Consider the following 19,559-nt stretch of genomic DNA (forward strand, 5'->3'; position numbering starts at 1 on the left):
TTAAGGTACATCTGGGAACACTTATTAATTCCAGATGATCTATAAAAAAATAAATCTGTTCTGTTGTTTTTGTCTGATTTTTACTGAAGTGCTTCAGATCGTTTAGGTACTTCAAATTACTATTTACCAAAATTTCTCAATAGGAAAGCAACCAGAAAGGGGCATGTGTCAGTCTGCTGTGATACAGCAAGGTACAGACTCTGTGTCCTGACATGGAAGTGCCGGTCAGTTACTGTTGCCCTCCTGGCACCTTGATCAAGTCAAGACCACAGCCCCTTGGCACAGGGCATGCAAGCTCTGGCAGCCCAGAGCAAGCCCACGAGGCAGTGAGGGAGCCACAGACCTGCTTGCTCCTGGCTTAGCATTGGAAAAAAACAATCCCAGCACCAGTCCCAGGATCTTCTTACTTGGTTTACCCTGAGTAAGCTGCAAGCCCTTCTGTGCTGCAGTTTCCCCACCTGCAAAAACAGGAACTACAAAGTGGTTGGTTACAACTGTTTAAAGAATTTGGAGAGCTACTGATAAGAGTGTTTTATGAACGCTCAGTTGTTAGTGCTAATATTAATCTGCCCTGCAAGCTCCCATCAGCATTCAGTACTTAACTAGCACTACTATGAAAAGTTAATTGAATTCCATATACTCGAAACTTTAAAACAGTTTGTTAAGCAAAGATTTACGAATTACTTTCACAGCACTAGTCAGCACTCAAAGAATGCCATGGAGCATAAGCAGGAGATGGAGCTAAACAATATTAATCAAATTAATTAACGCAGCAAAAGTTACGTGTCAGTGTTTGCACTTAACTGCAATTCACTAAAGTAGTTTTCAGTTTTTTTCTCTGGTTGCTCTGTTTTACAGCAGCAATGCCTGGCTGAACTGACTTTCAAATAACTAAAGTAGACTTGACTCTGTATCCTGAAATAATGAAAGACGCCATTGGAGTTGCATGGCTAAAGTTGAGTTGAATAAAGTGAGTTTTTTGCAGAACAGTTCTAGAAGAAGCCATTTGGAAAGATGCTGACAAACCTTTCTGTAGCTAATCAAAACCGTTTTTAAGCACACAGTCTTTATCCAGAGATGCCAGGCTACCTAATGTATGATTAGAGCTGGAAGAGATGTGTTTGGTTAGTAACCCCTTTGATTAAAAACAAAACAAAACAAAAACTGCATGTGCAAAAAGGTGAGCAGTTTAGTAGGCGAGCTATGTTCTTGGTGCCTCCCATGCAGTTGTAGTGTTTCCATTAAGCTCTAGATCCCTCCTTGGGTTTCTCTGACCAGAGACATACCCGTGGGTAACGTGGAGCCTGCAACACCTTGGCTTTTACAGGACAGGCTAGGAATTGCCCTTGTCACATCACACTGTGCTGTATGCCAACAAATAGCAGTGGGGGTTAAGTTGAATTTTAAGGAGTGCTAAATCTAGAGTTAATGGACATGGTCCCAAACTGACATAACTTCCAGCAGAAATTTGGATTCCAAATCATCCAATTAATTTGATGTGCCTATATACAGAGGACACATTCTCACGGCCCAGCTTACAGCAGTACTAGAGGCCAAGGCCCGAGTTTAAAACAGCACGTTTTTATTTGAAGAGCTTGGTAGTTACATAACCTGTGAACTTGGAATTGAAACAAAGATGCAATACATAAAATGAGTATTATCTGAGCCGTATGGCTATTAAAGCTGGTCTGCCCCCATCCCCTTTAAAAAAAAATAATAATCAAATGAGATGCATTTTTTGGACATGAACAGGGACGAAGTACGAGCCTTTCCCCTTTGAACTTCAAGACCTTGCGCTTCTGTGCTGTCAACGCGCATGTTGTTTCTCTGTGGCTTCAGGTATACCAGCTCCTTCAGTTATAATCGAGAAAGGCAATAGAATTTTCTTCTGCTTGTTTTCATATTACATGGTACTGAAATGCAGTTTCTTGTTTAAGCATTACTAATAAAAAATTTATTTAAAATAGCATTTCACTGGTCTTGTTTTCTTGATCTAATTGAAAAGATGGTTAGCATTATTTGCTACAGAGCACAGCTCATGGTGTCAAGTCTATCTAGTCCTGCATTTCTTTGTAGAACTGAATCTTACCTGCTACAAATTTTTACTAGTTTTAAAAAGTTGTACAAAGGTAAAGACAGGTAAGTATTGAACCAGCAGGGCCCCAAATTAAAAATCCTTACCGATGATTTTACTTTACCAAAAAAAAAAAAAAAAAGCAGCATATCTGAAACCTTAACTGTGGAAGAATTAAGAGGACAGGTCTGCTTCACAAAAAAGCCTTGTTCTGTGAATGAATCCATAGTGAAAGCATGTCCTTTCTCCTAGGGCTGCAATTAAAAGGCTGATAACTTATGTATTGAATTCTGACCTGTGGTAAGTAGTGTTCATTGAGGGAGAATACAGAGGGAAAGATCATTTGTGAGAAAAAGCCAGCTCTCGTTTACAGATCAAGACTAATCATTTTAGATGACTCTTTCTCGTTTCACTGCAAAATACACCAGGTGCCAGATCCAAAGGGAGATACACACTGAGACACAAAGAACAACTACACAGCTTTTGAACAGTGTAATTTGCGGCTTACAGCAAGTTCTAGGAAGCCTATTATTTTGTCCTACTGCTTACCCAGCACAGACTAACTCTGAAAAATATATTTTTAAGACTTCTGTAAAACCAACAGTCCATTTTATATTACAGGAGTTACACAAGTTTGTTTTTTTTAAAAAAAAAACTGAACATTTAATTTATTTAGATAGCACCACAGTGTACCCAGACACTTTATAGATTCCTGGCCTTCAGAGCTTACAATCTAAGAAGATGCAAGAATAGGAAAAATTGCTCCACCTAAAGATTTAAATGAAAATTGTCAGGTCAAGGAATGTTACTGTTTGAGTTCATCTTACTCAGTGCTACTTTACAGCATCAAATACATAAATGTTTGATACTTCAAGCGTGCAGTTCAGTTTCTTTACTTGTGCCAAGCAGGTCTTTTGAGAATACTATAACTTATGCTAGAATTTCTCAATTTCCCTGCAAATAGGAATCTTTCACCATTGGGCCTGCTGACATGATGGCAGAAGGAAGCATGGCAGGGTGGGGGCATGCAAGATTGATGCTGGAGCAAAGGTAAGTTAGAAAGAAAAAGCAGTCTATGCAAGACAGTTACAGATTAGACACAAGGCCGTTTTACTATACAGTTTTAAGCGAACGACTTTCGTTGCTAACAACAGCCTTTCTGCACTAGCAAGAAAAAATATATAGACGCCAGCCATAAACCAGAGTTAACCTCAATTTTGTTAACTTCAGCATCCTAAAATCCTTCAAGGCTAAGAGCTAACATGCCCAGTTTTCTAAGCTCCTGGACCTGTCACCGCCTTCCTTCATCTTTTCCCCTGCAGTCACAAATCAGCAGCCTGAAAGGCTACCTCTTCTGCAGCAGCAGCGCAAGAACCAGCTGTAGTTATGGGGCAGGGCCAGCGGTCACCCTTCTGATGCAATATGCTAGCAATAAATGCTTAAAACTCAACCATCTCCCAACACACGTCTCCTCCCCACCACAAACTCCTTTCCTTTGAATTGTAACCTAATGGTTGAGCAACACTGAGCTGCAGGCTTCAGGGGCTTGAGCAATGACAGTGAATTCCCCCCCCTAAACACACCAATTGCTACTTTCCTATTTTCAACTCTTAAACCACAGGATTCTTATTCAAAACTGCACTTGTTACCTGCTAATCAGTATGACTATCAGTGCTGAACTCTTCTGCTTTTTCCCCAGCATTTCAAGATCCTTCCAAATTAACGAGCACTGACTTAACACCATTCCTGCTTTATCAACTTTTTTCCTCCTATGTACTAGGCTGTTGCTGCACCAAACTGAAGGCTATCTCCACAAGCAGTCTAGCATTTTTCATCACTGCTGGCTCCGTGTCTTTAACAAACAGCTCAATCAGTGCACAAATGACTTAAAACTGACTTCAGAAACATGTTGTAGCCATTACCAGTAAATAAAGAAAAGATAGGGAAAAGGGTTTCTCTGGGGAAGGATTAGTGTATAGGACCAAGGTATGCAATTCCACAGGTTTTTTGCCCAACGCCTCAGACTGTAACACTGTGGCAGATAGCACAATTTTTAAGGCAATCTATGTACAGCAGGGCTGTACATACCATTGGATCCCACAGATAGGGCTCTCATAGTCAAGGGAGAGGAAGAGTGGGACACCTGCATTGAAATCAGATGAGCAGCAGGCAGAAGAGTGAAAGTCTCCAGGGAAGCTTACAGCAAATTGCATACCACTTCATCTGCTAAACACTGAAGCAAAGTCTACTGGGTCTAAATGTGATCACTGACTGCATGGTCCTACAAACACACATGTAAAACTACCCATCACAAGAAGATCAATAAGCCCAGAGGAACGGGTGTTATACCTAGCCCAGAAGCAAAAAGGTGGGAAACAGCAGCACTGTTCTGGCAGCAGAGCGAGACAGCTGGGTGCCTGGCCAGGCCTTTGGAAGAAATTCTCCCTCTTCCCTGCCTCCCCTCTCCCATGTAGCCCAGAGAAAAGCAGAAGAGGACAGAGCATAAGCAGGCAGGGTGCTGATCGGTGGCAAGTGAAGCAGCAGAGAGAGCAGACAACTATGCGCCCTAGCTGTCTAGCTCTTTCTTGAGTAGCGTGAAACAGAGAGAAAGCAGCCTAAAACCGACAGTGGGGAATGAAATCAGAAAAGAGAGGTGTTAACACAGGCATCTATGAATTTGTGGAGGACAAAAAAGCGTCAAGAAAGTCATCTAGAAAATTAATGCATAACTCGTACTGACTAAGGTGTGGCAGACAAAGCTGCCTCTGGACAGAAAACAGGAGCCTGCAGTGACTTTTCTGAAACACCAGCCAGCACTGGAAGTTGCTGTAGGTAAATTAGTCAACTTTAACATAACACTAAGCAATTATTTCAAATCCAGTGTAAGAATGGCTTTAGACAATTCTTGTACTGAACTGAAGCAATATATGAATGTATCATAAGACTTTTCTACCCCTTCGCAGTCAAGTTTCCATCACCTGCAACAGGCATATATGGAAATGCTGTAGTACAGGTTTACACACACACACACACACACACTCATCTCCTGTTGTTTGTGCAGTTCTGCAGTAGCTGCCTTCCCCTTTCTAACAGGATGTCACAACAAGCTATAACACTCCTCTGCGTTCTTTATCCAGGGATTAGCATCATTCATTGGAAAAGCATGACAATTGACTCGCACCAAAGCTATACAGCACATCTTCCACAAGAGGAGCTGCTACCACACCCTAAAGCTGTAAGTTTCTGTTCCAAAACAATAAAGGCTTTAGGTCCATATTAAAAGAGCAATGTAAATATTAGCTTCCCAGTTAATTGCTTTTGATTAATATTTTTTAAATTAAGTTTATTCATTAGGATCACGTAATTCAGCTAGACTACAGTTGCACCTAAATTAATGTTCACTTTCAAGCTAGAAAACATGGACTCTGCAATTTCCCTTAAGCTACAGACATTTTAAGTTATGAGCTCAAAACAGAGCGACCAACATTCTACTCTTCTACTTTTTACAGAATTTGCTGGTGCTCTTTAACAGCTTCCTAAATACATAGTTGCCACTGGCACCAGTAAACATCCTTGCAACATTTATTGCAGCGTCTACGCACACAAAAAAAATAAGTTAAAACGCCCTAACAGAGGGCTGCATTAAACATGTATACTAAGCCTGGACCAAAAAAGAAAGTTTTTGTGAACTTCAAACAAAGGCTAATCCTCCGTTATTAATCTGCATTTATGTATGTTTTAAGAAAGCAATTTCTGCAGTTACTAGACTATTTTTCCGCATAACGAGAAATATTTAAAATGATCCTAAAAATATTTTGTGCCAATATGGCAAAGTGTTAAAAAAAAATAAGTTAAACCAGTAGTCAGTAGTTTGTGGAAACCACTAGAAAAGGAGAGTCCATTTGTTTTTCCTTCTACTTTTGTCGTCTTCTTTTAGAGAAGAAGTAGTACCCGTTTATGAGATGCTACCCTTTGGATTTCAAGTTTCTTGCTTACTTCTCATTTGAGCTCTTCTACTCGTTGCATCAGAGTCCCTTCCTCAGTTAAGACATAATGTCAAAAGCAAGGACCAGTGGAACAGTACAGTCTCTTCGTTTAAGTAGCCTACAAAAGCCTTCTTAGAAATAAATAAAAGAACTATTTCCCAGCACCTTCCAGGAAGTACCACTGCTCTTCTGGTAGCGAGGAGAGGAACTACAGCAAGTCAATAAATAGGACAATAAATTATACTCTTCTCCCTACAAAAAGCAACTGGTTTAGACCATTAATATCAATAGAAACTTTATCTATGTTTGGATACAAACATCCAAGAGGTAAAGTATCTGCGGGTCTTGTTCAGACAGCGCAGTTAAACACCTAAGAAGAGTTAGTACCACACAAGTTTTAGCTTTTCAGGATGATCCTCTAGATATCTTTTTCCGTAGTATCACATTCCCACTCACATAGTTCCCTTTGAACGGTCATAAGAGGTTACAAAACAGAAAAAATTCAGTGCTTTAGTACCTATCAGACCTTCATAGAACAAATGCTCTTATGAAAAACCCTTAATTAACACACATGCGTTCTTTTAAAGTTAGAGTACAAAAAGCTAAGATGGTGTAAAATAAGAAATATATTCTCTACCTTTGTTAGAAGGCACATTTTGGGAAGTTTCAAACGCGTTAAATGTTTTGTTTCCAATGTTTAAAGGAGGTTGTTTAAACAAAAAGAGCATTTGCAGGAGGTCATATTCAGTAGGCCACAAGAGCTGCTGTGGAGACAAGAGCTAAGAGTACTTTTCCTAGATTTTCCCTCTGATCGAATATTCTTATAAACATATAAAACCTGCACAGATCAACCTTGGAAGGGTGTTCCACAAAAAAAGTTCCCAGAATAAGACTTTTCTCTCAGTTACTAGGTAGTTTTTGGCTTCAGTTTTCCGTTGATGCTGCTGCCATGGCTGATTTCATGGTTTCGCGCGTTGACTTCAGCTCCTCCAATTCTGTGTTTAATTTGCTGATCACCCATTCCAGGGCATCTCGACCCTGCCAGGAGAAATACTGTAATTTAGGATCAGAACAGACACAATGCCACTATTCACGTTCCTATAGCTTTTCCTCTGTCAGACATGAGATTTGTTTTAAAATTATTTCCATATCCTGCATAGTTTGAAATAGGATTATACAAATAACTTTTTAGTATCTTCTTACTGAAACTTCACTGCAGACATTTGCATAACCCACATGCAAGAACTTAATACAGTGTTGGTGTGAGCTACCAATAGAGCACCTATGCAAAAAGCCTAATTCAGCAGCTAAGTTCTGTTATGTAGGAGCATTGCTGTTTGTACAGTTTACTGCCCCTGCCATCCCAACAGCAAATTTACGGAAAAAATCTAGCTACTGTTCTCAGAACCTTTAACAGAGTTACAGGCAGTTTGAGAGAATGATCCAGAGGAAAGCAAGCAAGTCTTCCAGGTGCTCCTAGAGACAGCAACTAAGGTGTTTGATCTCTAGTAAGAGATTACAAAGACAGAATCACATTGAGTTCTATATTTATGCACAGCAACTTTTCAGCATGTAAACCAGAAACTAACTGAAAGACTACAATCGCGCCTTTTACATCAAGGCATGATCTTGCTTTATCCAGTTCTCAGAATGGGTAGGGAGCATCTCAAAGCTAAAGGTACTGAAAGCCAACACTTCAGTAAAAGCAGTCAAATCCAGCTAAATTAGCACTTAGAAAACATTTTGCCTTATGAAGGCCCTGCAGCCGGCCATGCCACAGTGTCCACAAGATGAGTGTGCAGCCCCATAATTAAGCCAAAGATATAAACAGATACACCTTAACTAAGTTAAAGTGCAAAATTTCAGAGCTTCACATTCTCAGCATGACAGCTTTTGCCAAAACAAGCAGATGTTACGAGACCAGGAAAACACCGACCTTTTCTCATCTAAGGAGAAGCCAGAGACATTCATCACTATTATCCGAATAAGAACAAGAAGTACAAACAGCGGAGAGCAGTAACTGGGAGCCACACGGCTTTAGCCTAGTCCAGAGGAGTTTTGGAGATAAAGGGTCTGAGCCTCAAGAGTCTGAATTTTTTAGAAAAGCAAGCATCAGTGTTCAAGTCCTCTGCAGAGACTGAGGCAAAGGGTGGGGGAAAGCCCCACAGTCACAGTTTTATTCTGAACTCTGATACACTATCTTTGTTGCAAGCATTGTTAAGTCTGGGTTTCTGGAAAAAAAAATAACCCTTATCAGAGTATGATTCAATTTTTGAGTGCTTTCCATTTGAGCACCAAATTGACCATGTTTCAGCAGGTCATAACTTCCTCAGATTTCATCATCTCTAGGCCCTGTGCAAGACTTGGGAACAGTAGTGAAGCACGCATAAAAGCACCCAGACAAGTGTAGGCTACTGCATGGCAACAAGTTGTAAGTAGTCAAGAATTAGTTGAGTAGAGTACTCTTCAAAGTACAAAGTAGGGAGAGGGAGGAGGAATCATATTTCAATAAGCACGCATTTGGATATTTAAAAGTCAGGCTGAAATGTCCTCTTAGGTAACACATGCACAGAGAACTCAGTAAGACAGGAACAACTTAGACGTTATATTTATCTTATCAAGCAAAGAAGATCAGGCTTGTCAGACAGTCAAATATCTTTGACGTAGAAAATGCTCAGTAGAAAATCACTGAGAATCTTTTCAGGCTCTGACTATGAAACAACCAGGTCACAGTGTTTTAGCTGATGTATTCATCAACAACAATAACAACAGAACTGCGACTTTCAAACTAGACTACCAAGATACTTCCTTCTGCTCTTAAGATTACATAGGTCTGCATACGTTTCCTTAGTCCTGCATATGCTATATTTTGCAGCTAAGAATAAACCCACGATATGGGCAAGAAAGTGTAGTAGTATCTTGCATGGGAATTTAAGTTACAAATCTTAAAGAGATGCAAAGCCTCCAGGTATCATAGAACTACCCAGCTTGAAAAAAAAAAAATCTGACAGAGGATTGGTCTATAAAGTTTCATAGTGTACAATAATTTCTAGCACTCATTAAGCAAGCACATTCATAACGAAGCATGCATATTACATTAGTCTTTATTGCATGTGTTAGCAGTATGATGTGTGTTTAATAGACCAAACAGTGCACGTGGAGATTTGTTGACAGAGCCTAGGTAACTGATAAATGCTGAGCTTCTGTAGCTGAGGTTTTCTAGAAAGACAGCCATGGAAGTTTAGTGGAATGAAAACTTAACAGCAAACACTCACCACGTATGCTGATCTCAAAATAAACAAGTCTGGAAAAACCCTACATTCTTAATTAAGAGAAGCAGCATGATGGATTTTTTTTAAGCAATCTTATTAGTTGAAGTATATGCCAATACAGGAATGACAGAGACAGGCTAGGTTGACTAGTGGAAGGAAAACAATCAGCACAGAGGTACCACAGAGGCAACTGCACTTAGCTCTCTCAAGGCTTGAAGTCAGAGTTCGTCATAGTCACATTGCTTAAAGGACATGTCATTACTGAAATGACTATGACTACAAAACACCCAGAAAAGTCTGGCATTCTCACAGCTTCAAGCTTTGTACAGATTTCCACAGAAGTTGACAGAAGGGCAGCAATACTCCTCAGGCGTAAGAAAAGCAAATATAACTTCACTATGCAAAAGATTACCCTTGTTAGGCAATCCGTTTTGAGAAATCAATTTTATATCCTAAGGGTACAATTCTGTTTCATTTTGATAATGCCAGTTCCAGTGACTAATCAATTCATTAATTCCTTCAGGTGTTCCTTTTACACAGTGAAACCACAGAAACCAAGATCAGAGCAAACACTTGGTATAGGGACTTATTCACATGCCTAGTTATCTGCAGTAACCATTCCATTGTCATACCAATAAGCAATACCGTGGCATAAGACATGGCTGCAGCAAGTTGTCCTTTCAGTGACATAAGCCTGGGTTAACTGATCCATTCTAGGCCTGACCCACTCTCTACAACTTCAGTGTAATGAAGATGTTTGCCATTCCTGTATGTAATGTATATAAAATATACATGCAGTTTAATTTATGAAGGTTACATCACAACAGCCCATGCACACACATTTGCTAGAAAGCTGAAATGCTGTACCAAGAAGAATAATGCTGGCATTACCACTAGTTAGTATAAACTGTAGATGTGGAGAACTGCTAGCTTAGAGCGCTTTCAGAATTTTGAATTATCCACTCAATAGCATCCCACCCCTGGAGTAACACAGAAAAGATGTACAACACATGGCAAATGACTTTTCCATCATCATTACAATAATAAGGTATCATCTGCCATCTCTAAACCTCAGAGCAAAATCTCACTGTTTGCCTCCTATTTCTTCTTAATGAAAAAACATTTTCTAGCAACTTTTATGAAGTCTAAGAAGGGTGCTAAGAACACAGAAGCACAGCATAGCATTCTAGAAGAGCTAGTAAAAGCACAGTAGGTAAGTGGGTAAAGATAGGGCTAGTAACAGCAAGTAAAAATTCCTGCCAAATTTAACATCTTTGAATAGACTCCTCAGTGAAACTGACAGGACACAAAGGTCCTTTTTGACTATAAGCTGGTGAGTCAGTGTGTTATCTGAAAATGGCAGGACAGAAGAGGAATCTTTAAAAATGCAGTTCTCACAAGGGTGAGACCTGAACAGGTACCAAGAGAATAACAATATTTATACTCTTTCTCTGGGTTCCTCAGAGACGTGAATTTGACAAATGCCAGGAGAAAAATTCAACGCGCACTTCTAAGCATGCCCAGTTATCTGGCCATTCCAATGAGCTAGTACTTAGCTACCTTGACTCCAAGTCAGGCTGACCTTGGTCACGAGCCACGGTTTGGAGTCCTGTTGCCAGACGAGAGTATACGCCCCACATAAATTACAACTCCCTTCTCATCCAGTTACCCATTAAAAATCTATGTGAAGCAGCTTCCATTGATGACTTTCAAACAAACGCAGACAGCGCTCAGCTACCTACTGTTACTCTTCAATGCCTAGAATTTACCTATTCCTCCTTTCCCATCCCCCTACTTTTTTAACCTATTTTCCCTCTCCTTTTTGAAGAGGCATGTGGAAGGGAGGAAAGGGTCTTTCTTCCCTCTGATCTAGTTGGTCAGTGCTGCCTATCTAGTTGGGTTACATTTCCTTGGTCAAGCAACACCTTTCCCAGGGACAAAGAGCAGGCCAAAGGACAGCCTTGCAGGCTTAGTAGTAGTTACCCAGGCCGGATTCCCTCTTCTGTTTGTTCACTCCATCCAGATCAGCCTCCTCTCTCCCCAGGTTCATTCCTTCTGTCCTTATACCCAGGCTCTGACACACTGAACCTCTCCAGCAATGCAGAACATAGGCTCAAATTTCACTCGTACTCGTCCTGGTATTAGGCAGTGACACCTATGCTTCTGCAGCAACTGCATTTTTTCCCTTCCTTCCTTCCCAGAAAAAGTGCCCAAGAGTCAGTGACAAGCACTCCCATAGATCTGCCTGTGCTTAAGCACAGCTCTATGGCTGCAAGCCATATAGAAAAAGTAAGCGCAAGACAGAGGAGCGGGGATAGCGTTACCTACAAAAGCCAGAATAGTTTCATCTCTTCAGAGAATATGCCCCTGCTTACACTACTTCAAGCCAAGGGCCAGGAGACAACTCGATAACAGATAAGAACGGGAGCAACTGACACAGAAGCACAGAGAATATGCTAGCATTAACTGCTAAAGCCAGATTATAAAGGCTGAAAGAGAAGTTATCCTCACTACCAGCCTTTCAACTTCCGGTAATGTGAGGTGACTGTTTAAAAAAGGTGCTTTGGGGAGAAAAAAAAAAGTAACTATTGCATACACTTAGGGGTTTGCTTGTTCTGATGTATAATTCTAGAAAAAACAAAGATTTAACAGTGACATTTTTGCATGCTTTGGTAAATTACAGTCCACTTGCTGAGGCCCCACAAAATGTCAACTGAAATTCTGTGCACAAAGCTTAGTGAAATTAAATATAATATTCAGCACGCATGCTTGAGAATTACTAATTCAATAACAAAAAAAAGGAGAACAGAATAAAGATGATGTACCTTTCTGGCATTAGAAGATATTGTGTTTGCCATTAAACTTTCCAAATAACTGCTCAAGCTAATGCCTTTGACGGTAATAATTGCTTCTTGAGTTAGCACAGTTCTGTAAGAGAATAAAGAAAATTTAATAGTTAAACTGAATTGGACTAACCTTCTGTCTCCTACAGACAAAAAAGCACAGGAATATCCTTACTTACTTCTCAGGGTTTTCAGGATGAGGCGTGTAAACCAGTCTCTCATCAACAGACACCAAATTTGTGAGAGTAATCTTAAAAAGAAAATAAAAGACTTGAAGTCCTCAGCTTTCGCCTTTCATTGTTCTTTTATCAACAGTGCTACTCAGTAGTACAGTATTCATTTTAATGTCACAGACAAAGCAGTGTAGATAGAAGAACACAGCCAATAAAAATACCTATAAGGGGTGACACACCTTCCCCTATCCTAGATCTAATTCTAATCAAAGTTCTTATTCATGACAGAAAGCACAAACAGCTTTCTGTTAGTTTTCGTTGAAAGCTGAACCATATTTGATTTATGGCATGCAAGTCAGAGAGGCTCTTCAAGACCAAGACTACTCACAACACTATTCTGAGTGTACAGAAGATTAATATGCATGAAAGATGCGTCTCTTGAACAAAGACAAAGCACTCCTACAGATAACTCCAGTTTAAATTGTATAGTTAGAAGTTCACAGATTACCAAAATCTTGCACAATACTTTCTCTCCATATCGGGAAAAACAGTTTCAAATTAAAACTTCGGTTGTAAGTGTCAGTGTAACGTAAAGTAAGTTATTTCACTAAAAGTCAAAGTCTTTTGTTTTATGTGCATTCTAAGAAACAATCTTATGTTCACAACAGAATCACAAGCGCTTCATCCAAAACTATTTGAAGTTTCCTGTCGGAGACTGGGGAGAGTGCCTTCACATGCAGAAATTGCCTCCTTCTGATGAACGTTGCAAACACACATTTCTTAAAGCTGAGAGACGCAGATCATCCATTCTCCAGAACTAATTACCAGAAACTTCTTAAATTATCACTCACATTAGTTGAGCAAAGCTCCATCTTTTTTTCCACTGGATCTACCACAGAATGTTCCTCAATGTAAGTCAGAGTTCTACTTGTTCCTAAAATCTAAAAGCAAAACAAAGAGACTACAATTAAAAAAAAAAAAATCAAAACCATATGTTTCAAGTTCTTAGCGACCCCAAATAAACACACAGTAATTAACTGACACCAAAACACTTTTATCAGTAGCAAGACTACATAGCGGTAAGTGCTATCAGTTATATAAAATGACACAGAGCAGTCTGAAATGCATATATAGACATATACACCATAGGCATATTAAAGCCTATAACATATTCCTGCTACAAAGTATTTTGATTACAGCTTATGTAATATTTCTGGCAAATATTTCCTATAAATTAAGCTTTTATTTTGAATTCAGCTGCAATTGCAGACAATTACAGAAAAATGCACCACATTGTTAGCAAACCATAAGACTGTAAAATCATACCGCTTTTACAATACTTGGTAGTCCCCACTCTGTGCTGAGAAGACGATGACTATGCAACCTCCCCTGATTGTCAAGGCTTCTGTCCAGGACATCTACTCCTACCACACATGGATTCATTGGATTAGGATACTTTCTCATAGCAGCTTTGATCACTGTATCCCAGGGGTGCCTGGAAAAGGAAGAGGAGACAACATGTTCAACTATTTTGTATTTAAGCATTCAGTCGATGCTAAATCAGGGATCTAGCTCATGCACACTACGTGTGCTGTACAGGTTAGTAGCTCCCACGAGTTCCTTCAGAATTCAGCAATGCTTGGAAAGACAATAAGCAAGAACTGAAACACATATAAAACAAAATCTTTTGTTAAAGTAAAGGAAATATTAACGCCAAAACTAACAGAAAAAGACAAGAGGCAACAGTCACAAATGGCTACAAGTAAAATTCTGATTTGCTATATGGAAAAAAACACATTGACAGAGTGGTTAATCACTGGAACAGGCTGTCCACACAGGCTGTTGAACTTCCATCTATTTTAGAACTCAACTGGAAAAGCAACCTGATCTAACTTTTAAGTTAGCCCTGCTTTGAGAAAGAGGCTAGACTAGATGACCTACAGAGGTCTGCTCCTACCTAATTTTTTCTATAATTCTAAGTATACCAAACAAAGGAAAAAAGAAGTAACAGAGGCAAATGAGTTCTTATAGCATAAATAAATAACCAGAAAATTCAAAATAAAGAAATAGATTTTCAGAAGCCACATTAACTCAACTGCTTTAAACCCTGAGGCACGTTTACGACTGCTTCCAGCAAGCTTGTTAGCATGAATTACAGTTCTGGCTACTCTTCTTATCGATACAAAATAGTTTTTATTAAACAAGTTGCGGCCTCAGTGACAGCCCATGGTAATCTCAAACTACTGGCACCAGAGCAGTGGAGAACAGGCTGTCCACATCTTCTTGTTGTGGGACCTCATACATCTTCTTCTGAGATATCCAAAGCTAGTCCTAGTAGAGACTAGATAAATCATGGACTCGGCCCAACACAGGAATTTTGTTTCTAAACTATGATTTCTTTCATCAGAGTCATTGATACATCCGGAATGAAAGGTTTTTAAAATACCTTTAAAACACGACTAGTGGTATCTATCTCAAGAAGGCTTAAGTGTGCCAACTTGTACTGAAGAGTTGCACTTAGTGCCGTGAATGAATTTGATTTTCAAGAAAATTACTTTTTGTCTTAAATTAGATCAATGTAGATGAGTATTAATAACAGTACCCCGAAGCAAGAACAAACAGAGGCTTGCAAAAATAAGTTCTGCTGTAACAAGAATGGTATGAAAAGGTCTTTCAGCTTTAGCGGTGCAAACAAGAAAGATAGAGCCCTCAATTACTACTGCAGAAGGAGAATAGAGAACCATTCCTCATTATCTCCAGTTGATTGAAGTGATGATAACAAGGAAGTGGATGATCTGACTATATATCATAATCTATACATCATAATCAACTGGAGATACACAAACTGACAAGGTCAAATTGCAGTTAAGTGTCCTTGGGGGTTTACAAGAGAGTGAGGGATCTAACAATGCACAATAAAGTTCCATTAACCCCCAAACTGAACTATCGACTTCTGTACACATTGCAGCATAAGACTAAGAGCCTTACAACACAGACCTCTGAGAAAAAAACAAATAAAAACATAGTTTGTGTCTCCCTGGTGACAGAAATCCATCTCAAACTCAGAAGTTATGCCACACGTGAGCAGGCTTTATTAGCCTCTGCCTGTCATTTCCTTATTAGAAGCTCTAATTTAGTTACACTAGACAAATCTTAAAGTTGAATGCCTAATATTTATGTCACTATAACTAACTCAGTTGTGTTAATGTATCTAAAAAAAGGCATAAAACTGCACAATTGGGTATTTTGTAAATGTTTCAAGAACTATCACTATGTGTACTCATCAGGTTTGGAGATTTTAAAGAGACCTATATCAGATGGGTTATCGGTGGCATTTTAAAAACTCTACTACTAACCTGTGAAAGCCAGGCTAGATGATGGTTTGGATGGAAACCTCCCATCTGTGATAAAGGCCCTTAAGTTGTTGAACCCTAGTGAAGCAGAACAGGGGTTGGCAACAATGTTTCCATGGGCCATTTCAAGATAAAGAAAGTAAACTGAGTAAGAGCTTAAAACTTTCAGGACCTGTCCTTCTTTCATCTCCTCCACTTTAAGTAGTAACTCTTAACTTCATTCTCAATTCACCCCTCCTTTAAACTCTTGTGTTTATTCAGCCTAGGTAATTAGGCTCACGGGCAAGCATCTTACCTTGCTTGTAACAGTATCATAATGCTACCATAAAGTAACATTAGGTGTCTTTACCTATTTGCTTCCTTTTGAATAGGACACATGCCACACTGTCCAATCTGTAAGAATAGCAAAGGGGGGTGTTATGATTCTGAAACACCACTGAAACTACTGTGTCCTACATATCAGCTGCCTAGTATAGTTTCAGCAAATACTACATATGTGCAGAGACATTGGCCTGTTGTTCCCCAGTTACATGAAACTGGAATTGCATGATCAGAAGAGTGTTCAAAATGTTTAGTGCAGCAAAAGATGACTGTTAAAAAAACTCAGTCAGCTGTCACTTAATTATTTTGTCTGCTAGCCATCTCTGTGAGTGCACCTGACAGCTAAGCTAAGATGCAAATTGCCCTGCTCATACCTCTTTGAAGACATCAAGTGCATCAGTGGTGATTGGGTTTTTTTTTTTTATAGTTTGAAAGTCAGTTTTTTTAATACACACATCTTATCTCAAGCAATTGTGTTGCGCTGTCAGTTTTACATCTGCTTCGTTGGACGGTACCTCCCACTACCTATGTCACTATCAAAAAGAGACAGGAGGAACTCTCATATAACCTCAAGGTCTGACTATAAAGGAAAAAAAGCACGACCTGACAGACGTCTGCACTTCAGGCAGCGCAGCAGCCCTGGCAGACACACGTACCAGCGGGACATATTTCCAGCTTACCCTCCCGGACCCAAGAGATCTCAGCTCCACTAAAAGCCTGGTCCACACCGCCCCTCTCCACCCCCGACACTCACGCAAGCGCTATGCCAGCGTAACCGGTAGAGCATCGCCGCCGAGCTCCCTCCTTCGGGCTGGCCTGGCATGGCCTGGGGCATTTCCTGCCGCCGCCCTGCCCTCTCCGAGGCGCCGGGGCCGCGCTGCCCCGGCCGCCGGAGGAGCACAGAGGCGTCAAGGTCGGCCCAGGCCGCCGAGCCGCTCGACGCCAGCCCGCCGCCCTCACGGCTTGCGGGGCGCGGGGGGGGGGGGGGGGGGGGAAGGGGGGCGCGAGGAGAGGAGCGCGCGCCGCGGCCGTTAAACGGCAGTAACGTAACGAGCGCGGCGCGCGCTACTCCCCCCTCCCCCCCCACACACACCCCGCGCGCGTGCAGCGCGTGACGGCGGCGGCGGGCTGGGAAGGGAAAACCGCCGCCTGCCTCCCCCCTCCCCCCCCCCCGCCGCCGCTCACCCGAATACGTGCTCCGAGCTCCAGATCTTCATGGCCGCCCTCGGTCGCGGCTCCCGGCCGGCACAGGGACGGGCAGCAGCCGAGCTCCGACGAGCCGGCCGGCGAAGACGGGCAGGGGGCGGAGCGCGGCGCGGCCAGCCGGTACCGGCCGCCGCCGCCGCCGGGCGGAGCCCCCAGCGCGACCCGCCCCCCCGTCGTCACCGCCTGGGGGCTGCGAGGAGAGGAGCCGGCTCCCAGCGGGTGTTTTGGGCACGCACATCTCCTACTATCAGCTCTGGTGTCTGTGCCTCCTCCATCGTTGTCGTTAATGTCTTCGGTTCCCGCAGCCACACTGAGGCCAAGCCCTCAAAAAGATGCTCTGTGTTGCCCCAAACTGACCGACCACCCCGGCTTTTAACACACAGAGCTTTAGGAATTAACTATGCTGGAGTTTTGTTGTAAACATGCTAACAATTTTGATGTAATATAGAGCCAACTGTGCTGTATGTGTTGCTATGCCTAGCAGTGAAATGATGTCAGACCCTTAGTCCACCTTTGTAGCAAGCAAATGCAATGATTTTCTAGTCGACTTTGAACATTTCGAAATAAAACGTATTACGCTGGCAGAAAAACTAACAGTAGAAGCGGAGGGGGACAAGCTTGCGAGTAGCCACTCACTTCCTCATACCTTTGCTATGTGGGAAGTTGAACTTTGTTACAGACAATGCAAGGACAAAAAAGAGGTCAGTGAAAAAGCTGCCCATCCTTTAAGACGAATAAGCTAAGTAATAATGTTTAACTGAGCTATTTCTAATAACGTTTCATTCTAACCAAGCAGATAAAATATATGCTAATGTTGCTCTTATTTCAAAGCAAAAAAAAATCGGTAAGACAGTTTAATGAAGTATTTGGAGATATTACCTGTAGAGAAAATGAAGAATTGAAAAAAATATCATCTCTCTTCTTTTTCTCTCAAGTTTCCCCAAAGGGATCTAGCTTCTATGAATACATCCTGTAGTTTCTTATCTAATAAGCTGGTAAGATTTTATACTATTTGAAGTCCATGGTAATGTTTTTGTGTCTGTTATCTTAAAAAGGTTTTGTGTATTATTATCAATAAACAACAATATCAATAAATCTTTGACATGACCACTGCCTTTTCACCTCCTTGTAGGTGAATTAAAACATTTTTACAGCAGAAGAAAAAGCTTCCCGTATCACTATATCCAAAACTGCTCAATGTGGCCATTGTTGAGGTCAATGTGAGAGCAGCTATAGCTCATAGGACGACTCCATCCAGGCCCAGTGCAGAGAAACCTGTTGAGAAAATGGCAGAGCTCTCTTCAGCACAGCATCACTAACCACCACAGCAGAGGAAACCAGAACAGGTGGCAACCCTCTGATTTTCATATCCTTTTTGGCTCTTTCCCCGCTCCCCAGCATGATATTTCTGCAGCAGTAGCTCAGGACGGGTAGCCTGAAAAATGGTTTTCTTGGACAAGGACTGAAGCCCTTGCAGATTGGTTGCTGTTGATGGTCTGGCTTGGAAAAAGCCAACATAATCTCTCACTGTCCATGGCAGGAATGGCTCCAACTGAAGCAAATGTCAGACATGGAGACTAGTTGAAATCTTCCCACCTTTAAGGGATGACAGCTGGAGCCCTGTCCCAAACAAAATCCAGAAAGCAAACTTAATCCTCCCATACTAAAAACCTTCAACTGCAGGTGCTATTTTTTAAACAGACTGCCTTCGCGTTCTTCCATGAGACCTTTACGGTTTGCAGGAACTCCCTGTCAACACAGATATATTCTTTCTTAAATCTGGCACTTTTAAAGTGTGTTCTTTAGCCTTTCCAGTTTGAATCCTGCAACAAGTGAAATGCGTGCTTTGAAAGAAATCAGGAAGGCTCAACACAATTAATGAAGCCCAGCCTTCCTATGGATTTAGGCCTTGTGGCTGGCTGACTGTTTCTCCAGTGGCTGTGAGCTCAGCCTGCACTAGCCATCCAAGACTCTACGTGGGAGCACGGGGAGAGAGAAAAGAAAAAGCGCTTGCCAATATCCGAACTACTGGCAAGCAGGAGGAATTTAAAAAAAAAACCCAGAAAGCAGAACCCTGACCGACCCTGGCCGAAGCGTGGGTTCCCGGACGTGATGTAAGGTAAGCTCGCACTGCAGCATTTCTTCCTTTTAGGGGGATTTTTCTCCCTCGTCCCGCAGCTTCCTCCTTCTCCACCAAACCCAGCACTCAGTTGCCCGCGGCAGGCACACGCCCGTGACCTCCGGCCCCACCTGAGCCCCGCCTTCCCCATGACGTCACCCGTGCCAAGCCGCGTCACCCACCCCCGCCGCCTGCGTCACCTTGACTCAGCA

The 19,559-nt window shown here is 41.5% G+C and overlaps 1 protein-coding gene across 6 annotated transcripts; it reads right to left on the reverse strand.

Annotated features, from left to right (window-relative positions):
- Positions 1-1,560: 1,560 nt before the first annotated feature.
- On the reverse strand, positions 1,561-19,494 carry PRELID3A (PRELI domain containing 3A). 6 transcript variants are annotated; one of them, XM_068932133.1, is made up of 7 exons: positions 19,312-19,494; positions 18,108-18,503; positions 13,675-13,843; positions 13,200-13,289; positions 12,355-12,425; positions 12,158-12,260; positions 1,561-7,098 (listed from the first exon to the last, which is right to left on the reverse strand). In XM_068932133.1, the coding sequence occupies exons 2-7, from the start codon at positions 18,140-18,142 to the stop codon at positions 6,985-6,987; spliced, it is 582 nt and encodes a 193-aa protein (XP_068788234.1). In that variant the 5' UTR covers positions 18,143-18,503; positions 19,312-19,494; the 3' UTR covers positions 1,561-6,984. The 6 variants fall into 6 exon arrangements, 4 of the variants coding, with proteins under 4 accessions (XP_068788234.1, XP_009684339.1, XP_068788235.1 ...); XR_011139122.1 differs by lacking the exon at positions 18,108-18,503 and adding an exon at positions 9,965-10,312 and having other exon boundaries at positions 6,991-7,098; positions 19,312-19,473; XR_011139123.1 differs by lacking the exons at positions 18,108-18,503; positions 19,312-19,494 and adding exons at positions 9,965-10,312; positions 17,208-17,365 and having other exon boundaries at positions 6,991-7,098.
- Positions 19,495-19,559: the final 65 nt, after the last annotated feature.

The sequence above is a fragment of the Struthio camelus genome, chromosome 2 (assembly GCF_040807025.1).
Source record: "Struthio camelus isolate bStrCam1 chromosome 2, bStrCam1.hap1, whole genome shotgun sequence".
NCBI lineage: Eukaryota > Metazoa > Chordata > Aves > Struthioniformes > Struthionidae > Struthio > Struthio camelus.